Source organism: Pagrus major, chromosome 8 (genome assembly GCF_040436345.1).
Source record: "Pagrus major chromosome 8, Pma_NU_1.0".
Lineage (NCBI taxonomy): Eukaryota > Metazoa > Chordata > Actinopteri > Spariformes > Sparidae > Pagrus > Pagrus major.
This window is the reverse complement of record NC_133222.1, coordinates 19,063,985-19,073,394: the sequence shown is the minus strand read 5'-3', so window position 1 is coordinate 19,073,394 and position 9,410 is coordinate 19,063,985. Positions and strand designations below refer to the sequence as shown.

The window sequence follows — 9,410 nt, the reverse complement described above, 5'->3', positions numbered from 1 at the left end:
TTATGTTCATCAGCTAGTCCCTAACTTTGTCTGCTGTGCAGGGAGTGAAAGCCATGCTGATCAAAGTGATGAGAGTGTATCAAAATGATAAGGTTGTGGCCCACAAAAAAACAAAACACTGAGCTGAAAGACACTCAAACGCTGTAGAGCTGAGAGGAACTGCAGATCTTTTCTCTTACACACAGTATTTAATATTTATTCTTAATGCTTATGTGCTGCATTAAATAAGGCTCTGTGCAACTTCTCAGTTGTGCTGGAAGCCGGTTGTTAGTCTATGTTAGCATGTTACAATCCGCTCACATATGGTCAATAAAAAAGTGATTAATTCATTTAAATCACTAGAAATTGTTACATAGAGCCCCTTCAAGCAGCTCTGTTAGGTTTCATTTTTACTTTCGCATTAAAAAAGCTTGACTTATCACTTTTTCAACCTCTCATCTTGGAGCAGCGCCAGGGCAAATGAGATGCATTTAAAGAGGAAACACCTGATCTCTGGTCAGGTCAGGACACCTTCCTTCAGTAAAGGACATCTCCACTGTCAAAAGTACAAGTTCACATGACACACAAAACATCAGAGTGGCCTAAATATTCATCTTCCTACACAAAGACTGCCGTCTGTCTATCTTATTTATCTATTGACAGAGAAATGAATAACTCAGTGAGTAAACTAGAGAACTGGCAACAGAATAGCAGCTGTTTCTCATTAAAAGAAGAAATTAAAGTCACCAAAATAATCTTAACTAAAGATCTACTTACTCCGATTTACCAGTTAGTTAGGGCTAGTTTTCTTTTTAAACGTGTATGTAAAATTAATAAGTTTATTATGATGATGGTGAAACAAAACGTAAACCGTGCAGCTTTACTCTGTTACTGAAAACTGTTTTAATTTTATGTCTTATCCAACACTGATAACTTTTTTAATTATACAGAAATAGCCAGTCTTCTCGCTGATGGTCTTGTTTGCTCATGTAGGTCATAAAGAGGCATCAGTATTAAATTGAGACTATTTCAAAAGTACCTTGCAGTATGTTTGAGTCAAGGTTTATGTTTAACTACTACTCCAAAGGTTCAGAATAAACGTTCACGGCAAGCACATATAAAATATTGTCTGTTTTTTTTACACAAAAGTAAGAAACTATAATTATCACATACTAATATATTTATAACAGCCTATTAGAGATACCACACTGTATTTTCTGATTAAAAAGGTGTATCAACTTAAGGACACTGGGTTTAAAACTAGCCTACTTCAGTAATGTCACTTTCAAATCCAGGTTCACTTCTCACTACACTTGAAACACAAAGTAAAAATCTTTGGGTATAAAAGGGGATGTAAACCCAGACCACATAACACAAAACTGCTCACATCCTCAGACATGCTGCTTTGTGTAGTTTAGAATAAATGTATCATGTTGCACTCTAAGATCTTTCAGCTTAAAAATGTCATTTTCCTCTTTCACCATTCAAATACTTTGTACAGCTCATTTTCCATGTGTTGGATCACATGCTCTGCCTGTGACCTGTCATCATGGGATTTATATCTTCACATCCCCGTTGTTGCTCACTGTGTTTTAATTTAAGCAGGCAGAAGAGCTTACTTAAGCATCTCTGTGTGAGGATATGTGACCCTAAAGAGTCATAGATCACAGCGGGGTAAAAATATAACTTGTCTGCGTGTTGCGTCATCACCCCGTTTTACTACGGCTCATGTGAATCTTTGCCCTGCTGGCAAGCGCTCATTGTGTCTGCAGTCACACTGTCAGCAGGTACAGGCCATACACATTAACAAAAAGGAAGTACGTCTTGGTTTGTAGCAGGAATATAGTACTTCATTAGTTTCTATCTTACTCATAACTCAAGAGCAATATTTTATATTTTAAAAATTACATTGTTGATGTTGTTCATGTTGAATTGGATTTAAAAACACTGGTCTCATTTTTGTTTAGACTGCCTTGTTTTTAGTTTGGTCAATCTTAGAATGTACCTCAGTGGATTCAGAAAGAGTCTAAATGGGTTTATAGGACAACAAGAATTTCACATGAAAGAATGCAATTCTTATAATCTATGTTATAAGGTTTTCATTGTGACATCTGCAGGTCGAAAAGAAAATGTTGGGAGTGCTGCTTATTGGTGTCTGGTTAACTTTGGTTAATGAACAAAGTTATCATTATTAAACCCCTTAAAAACACTCACTGTCTCTCAGAACCTCACCGAGAAGCCTAAAATGTAATCTGAAGCTTTTAAACATCCTTGAAAGCATCTGGAACCTTTTCATGAGTGCCTAGAATCTCCTTAAGAACCCTTCAAACCCCTCAAGAGCCTCCTACCTTGAGCCTTATGAAGAACCCTTTGCAACTGCAAAGAACCTCTAAAATGTATTCAAGGACCTTTGAAACTTTCAAATGGATCATATACAGTTTTCAACAGAACCCAAACCCCCCTCAAAGACCCAAGGAACATCATCTGGTACCGCCACAACGTCGACAGCTCAAGTAGTTCTTAAACCTCCTTCTGAAAACTCTTCAGAACCGACAGGAAATCCCAAAGAACCTCTTATCTTGACAAAGGAAATGACCCAAGTTCCCATTCCTCATATTAGGAATAATGTTCTAGTTTCTACACTATAGCACCAGCTGGATCCTCATTTTTTTGTTTTACTTTTTGTTTGGCTGCTCGAGAGTGATTTAAAGTTGTAACTTAATCTTGTGATCCGGATGCAGCAGAGGGGAAATCTGATCAATTCAAATCTGAAATGAGGACGTAGTTGTAGAAGACAGCAGTTTAACTATTACGTCTATACTTTGCCATTTAAACTCCTCCTCTTCTGAAACCCGTTCTAGGGGAATGTGAAGGCAAGTAGCCACAGCTTCACTCACTGCAGTCTGTCATCTATAGACATACCAGCCGGTCTGGGGAGCGTGATGCAATTTGTTGGAGCTAGTGTGTGAATGAAAGAAAGCACTGTCATCCAGAATAACTGAGTTAGTTGATGCATTCTTGAGTTCTGCACAATGTTTGGCTCTGGTGTTTACAGCCAGAAACTGCCATTCAGTTGTGCATCCACAGATACAAGTCCTCATACAGACCAACATACTGTTATCAGACATACTGGAAAATGCATGACCGTCTACCTAAACTTTGGCATAAAACCAATGCTTTCTATGGACTCATTTAATGTTTTAACCTTTCGTAGTTTCTTGTCTCTCTTGTTAAAATCTTTGATTGTATGGATCTAAGCTTTTTTACTCATTTCCTATTTCTGATGTTTATCTTCATATAGTGGGTTTACGTTTTTTAAAGCTTAAAACGCTGCCTTTCTGTCTGCCTTTCTATAAGGAAATGTGTTTTGAAATCTTGATTAGAGTCTTTGTTTAGATTATGTGTGGGTGATAATGTTTGAAAATGATAATAATGATAATGATAAAACACTAGCAAAAATCAGCCATCTGTCTCTCCATGTCTCACAAGGAAGAAAGAGTGTGAGAGACAAAGTTCAAATATACCCAGTTTAATTACTGTATGACAGATTTTATTGTTCCATTGGGTTTTTCTTTCTGCTGTGATTTAGCTGATGATTTTCAACTGTCAGATATTGCAGAATAATTGATTTCATACATTTTATAACACCAGCTCACCCAGTCCAGCAGTGTCTTTGAGTAGAAGATTATATGATGCACAGAACTCTCCCTGGTGGAGAGCAAAGCAATGCTTTTTAGTTAAATCTCTCCTAGCATTCATTAATGTGATCTGCCAGTAGGGGTCTCCCTGTATCTTCAAAATAAGGTCTAAGACTCCAATATCTTGTCATCACAATTTGTCAAGATTAAGTCTTTAGATCTCCAATGAACTTTAACCCTCTGAACCCCATAACATGCTGAGGGATTGGAAGACATGTTTCTGTTTCCAATTATTACACCATATATCACAGCCAGAAACAGTAAAAGCAGAAATTATTGTCTGATTTTCACATATTCGAATCATGTTGAATGAGCACTTAATCGTAAAAATCACTTTATTCTACATGTCTCAATCAAGACTAAAACTAAACTCTGCATGAACCACATCATGTTATAAATGACGTATAAATTAATTTTTGTAGAAGAGATTATCAAAAAAATTCAACTTGCATCTTTTCTTTTTTTTTATGATTTGTGGTATTACGACTGAGTTATACTGCTGCTTCTCCCTACTCCTGAAATGTGCAGAATGATGTCGTCCAAAGTGTCTACCTGTAAGAAAGAGCAAGAGAGACAGCTTTACCTGTGTACAGCTAACTAAATATACTACACTGATTAATTTGTTTTCTTGTATTCCTCTTGTAACTAATACATTGTATAAAAGTTGGTAGAAAATGATTATCTTAAATCTTTGCTTCTCTGGATCTCTAATGACTAGCTGATGCTTCTGAAACCAAGTACCAGAGCTTGTTTTACTCTTAGCTTAACATCAAGCCTGTCCTTTATCATGCCTATAATTACTTGTTTGCTTTGCTGTAAAGGAACATAGATAGAAAGAGATATATATATAAAAAAAAATACATGAAAAATAAATTCACGAATATGGGCATGTGCTTATATCTAAAGTGTTTTGCAATAGGCTATATGCAGTTTTACCTGCTTGCCTTTGCCCACACTTAGATTCTTTAGCTGGTAGACAGTAACTTGTCCATCACTGTCCCCTACCAAGACACAGTCTGTCCCTGTGGCAAACAACAGGGACGTCAGCTTCACTCCAGGTGCAGCATGGTGTACAATCATTGGCTCCAGACTAAAAGGAGAGGTTTGTGGTCAGTGGACACAGGATTATTTCTGGCTCATGTTTCAGAGACCGATGTTAATCTCACTCACATGTTTGAATTCAGGTCCCAGATCTCCACTTGTCGTCCAATAATGGCTGCAAATATTGTGGGCCAGTTTGGGGACCAACTGACGGTATTCACGGCCTCCTGGGTGGATGTGAAGCTTAATACAGGAGTGAATTGGTCCTGCTTCCACAACTGGATTGTCCCGTCTGAGGAGCAGCTCAGGAACACATCAGAACTAAATGGAGACCATTTGATGTGGTTCACAGGGCACTGAGAGAGAGCAAGATGTGATGTGGTGAATATACTGCAATAACTAACAATAGAACTCCATATTTTACATTTTTTTATTACAGTCATAGATGAAACTGTGGTTTCACTGAAGTTAACACAAGGAAATGTTTGTTTTGGGTTGTTGTACTGGGGTTGTAATATCTTTTACCAAGTGTGCATTTACACATTTTCATCAAATTAAATGTTTTATCCAGAAAAACTTACAAGGTGTTTTTGGTAAGTGTCCAGGACATACTGACTGTTGGAGAGGGAGCACTTGTGGATGAGGCCCTCCATTGTGCCAGCCAGATAGATAGAGGAATCCTGCAGGATAAAGAGCAATCCAGAAGAAATATGTTATATAATTTTCAAGTCAGAGAAACACACAACCTGAGAAGCTCATCGTAAAATGTTAAATTGTATGAATGCAATTTTAACATTTTCGCCTGAGGTCTAGGATCAGTTAAAACCAGTGTAGGATCGATTTGATTTCTGTCAACTTACTGTTGGATGGATGTCAAGACAAAGACCTGGGGTCAATATTGACAGAAAACGCTCTATCTTCGTCTTTGTTCCTGCAGCCTTCTTCTTCTTCTCCTTACTATTTTGAGTTGTCCTTAGCTCCATCAGGTCTACAGGTATACAGACATTATGATTACTGTGTTGGAGCACTGCTATACAGGGTTCACCTGTAAATAATTTAAAGCAATATTGTATGTGACTATTAAAACAAAACCAAATTAAATGGTATTTTGTGTTGTCAAGTGCCTTTAAAGTTAAAAAGTGGCAAAAAAACAAAACAACATTCTTTGTTTGACATTCAGCTGGACATGGACAGCTTATGATATAAAATCAAGTCCAGCAGTTGAATTCATACTGAGATTTGTTTTATTCCTCAAAAGCCTGCAGAGCACATTTTGCTACTGAATAAACAGAAAATACAAAATGGTGTTGTGACTAAAACATTTTCATAATGATTGTGTCAATAAGTAACAATGTTGCTGTTTTCTTAAAGAGCTTCATTAATCATATGTGTCAGGGCGGGGCAATTAATCAAATTTTATTTGCAAATATGGTTTTGGCAAGTAAATTGAGATAAAAGAATTGTGCCACATTATGTTTCACGATCTCACTTTGGTGCCCCTCCCCAAAAGCCCAAACTAACTTTCAGCCATGCCTGTTTAGTTCAGCTCACCGCGGTCAACTGAGATGTCATTTGTGAAAACACGGTAAAGCCACCACTTGAATTTTTTTTTGTTTAACTTAATTTACATTCCAATATCCAAACAGTCCAATAGTGATCTAAGTATAATCGTGATTGGGATTTTTTTCCACAATCAAGCAGCCCTAATATGTGTTAAACCATGATCACACAGGCCAGCATACAGTACCTCTGCAGTCAAGACCATTGCTGAGGAGGGACCATATGGTAATCCGGCTATCTGCTGACACAGAGATGAGAGCTTCTTTCCTGTCCTCTCTCAGAAATAACATCTCTTCTTTGATCCAGTTGACCTGCCACACTGGATGCAGGTGCCTTTCGGAGCACTCACTACAAAAATATTAGACAAGCGATCAGAAAAAAGGGTTTTATCCAGTTGTGAGAGTTTATTTCCATGCTCCACCATCAACACGCACACAGACAGTCCTCACCTGCTGTTGGCGATACATGCGTTGTTGTTCTGTCTGTGGACATTATAGATGGCTATAGTGCCGTCGTACATCCCCACAGCTAGCTGGCCGGGGTTGATGTCTGAGAAGTCCAGAGATGTGACACAACTATCACAGTGGAAGACACGCTCTGGCCACTGCACAGGGGACACATTTAGAATCACTGTCACTCCCAAAAGAATTTGTAAACAGTACAATCTGCCTCTCATTCACCCATACACACCCACAGAGGCAGTAAGCTACCATAGAAGACACTGGCCTGACTATTATAGTAGTGAGTTGAAATAGGGCACTGGAAGATGATGACTTAAAGGAAATAAAGGGCAAAAAAGTGTATAATTATACCATAGGGTTTTTGAGGGACCAGCAGCAGATCAGACTTGGTTTGTTGTTGCTCGGCTCACAGTCACCATAGGCCACTGCCAGGATATCCTTTCAGAGAGTACAGAGCACAAACGGAGAGGATGAATTGGGACACATTTGACCTGTACAGTATAAGAAACATTCAAGTAAGGACTAGTAAGACTAGAACTACATAAAAGCAAATGTTAAATGTTAAATATTAAATTCTCATTATAATTCTGAGTGGTATCAAGGGCAACTCCTATAATTTCAACCACTGAATCATTAATTTGACTATTTTTGAGCAGCTTTTAAACAACTGCAGCTGGTTTACTGTACATGTAGGTGTTCTGTTTTTTGGCATGTGTTACCGGGTTAATCTTGTTCCATGCCATGCTGGTAATGTTGCATCCTTTGGTGAGCTTGCAACTGAAAGTCCAGAGATATTCCAGAGTTGGAGATGAAGAGCTCTCCTCACTCTCCTCGCTCTGTTCCTCAGTCCCAGGCTTTGCTATGCTGTCAGGGTCTTCAACAATCAACATTACTACACTGTTAACAGCATTTCTTCAAATACACATCTTATAACTGAAGCTACATTTTTTGTTTTACTGGAAGTAGAAAGGTCAAAGCTTACCTTCTAGCATGGGCAGCTGTCTATAAGCAGCCAGCTTGGGTTGAAAGATCTTTCCCGCGATGGTCCTCTCCATTACAAATAAGCTGTGTTGGAGCGACTCTGATAATATCAGCTGTGGGTCAGGCTCAGTATTTAAACTGCTCCCACACACACACAGTGAGCCTCTGGTACTGTCTGAGGAAATGAAATATGATAAAATGATACATGCCGGATATTACAAAACAGCAAAAATGGCAAAATGTGTCAGTATATACTGAGTATCGACTATGCTGTAATGCTGTGAATGGCTTTAGAACAGGCACAATTATTTTTCCCTAGACCTCTTCAGTCCGTAGCACTTGCTGGGACAAAGAACTGAACATTAATGTTTACCCAGGTACTGTTACCTGTGACTACTGTATAACTGCTGCTGCTCCTGCTCTTCTCTCCACTCTTTTCTTGGCCCTTGCTGGTGCCCACAGTACTGTCTGTATAGTCATCCTTGTCAGTGTCAGGGCTTTCATTTTGGTCACAGAAAGAGTCATAGATGTCCCAGGTAGTAGCAGTCATGCCTGTGGACATGAGAACATTTCAACTATAACTGCCCAAAATCCTGCACCCTGCACCAAAATATTGATTCTATCTGGATACCAAACCTTGATGCACTGTGATATAACTATCTGCAGTTTGAAAGCCAGCTACTATCTGAACTGATAATTGATTATGGCATGAATTTCAGGTGTTGATTTCACTTAAACATTACCCTGTTACCAAGTTTGGACTTTGACATATGTCATTTTTTTCAACCAGTGCTTTACTGCCAGGTTTACATGTGTTTGAAAATTGATGAGGTTTTCTTGCCAGACAAAAGAGTTGAGCTCCATTGAGTACACCTTAACAACAAACTGATCATTATTCCTATTTATGAACAAGTCTACTACTACTTCAGAAATAAACATTATGCAAAGAGGATAATTAAGCCTTTAAACCTTTATCCTCCTTGACGACCTTGTCACTCTGGGTGTGTTTGTCTTTTGGTTCTCCATTGAATGTCTGTGCTGATTGTACCAAATAGTTATCATTGCCTATTCTGTTCTTGCAAAGCTCAGCGTATTGATTGTTTTTCTCTCTGTAAAACATGAAAATGTTGACAGCTTGTTACCAATGAAGATGCAATTCTTATCTTGCCAAATATTAAAGAAAACCAACAAGCAGAGAGCTTCACTCACTTAATAGCTTTTGCATCATCAGCATCCTCTGTCACAAAGCTTCTTGCTGGTATGTCTATCAGTGAAATGGTATCTGTCTCGGTGAGGCAGATTTCTACCACCTCATCCAACATCTCTTCCGTCACAGTTTGTTTAATGTTGTCTCTATTCTTCAGGACCTCTGGCAGCGGACAAAACATAGAAAGAATATATACATGCTAAACATATACGTGTATCGTGATTATGTGCTGCAGAAATGTCAGTTCATCATGATAGGATGGTGTAGATTTAACCGTAACTCTGCATATTATTTTAGCGCATGTAACAATGTAACATTGCATTGTCAATAAATTATTATACTATCAATATTTAAGACTAATTTTAAATAATGGAGGATTTGATAATCACCAGGAGGAAACAGCAATACTAATAAACATGATGACAATATATCTGTTTTAAAAAGAGAATATTAACCACATGGAGCTGGGGGGTTGATTGGTAT

General features: G+C 38.2%; 1 protein-coding gene across 1 annotated transcript; it reads right to left on the bottom strand.

The window, feature by feature from the left end:
* Positions 1-4,157: 4,157 nt before the first annotated feature.
* On the bottom strand, positions 4,158-9,108 carry LOC141000958 (dynein axonemal intermediate chain 4-like). The gene is made up of 13 exons (XM_073471846.1): positions 8,930-9,108; positions 8,690-8,829; positions 8,118-8,272; positions 7,722-7,845; positions 7,459-7,613; positions 7,091-7,177; positions 6,728-6,882; positions 6,466-6,626; positions 5,579-5,706; positions 5,300-5,398; positions 4,848-5,074; positions 4,614-4,767; positions 4,158-4,229 (listed from the first exon to the last, which is right to left on the bottom strand). The coding sequence occupies exons 1-13, from the start codon at positions 9,106-9,108 to the stop codon at positions 4,158-4,160; spliced, it is 1,836 nt and encodes a 611-aa protein (XP_073327947.1).
* Between the last annotated feature and the right edge of the window lie 302 nt (positions 9,109-9,410).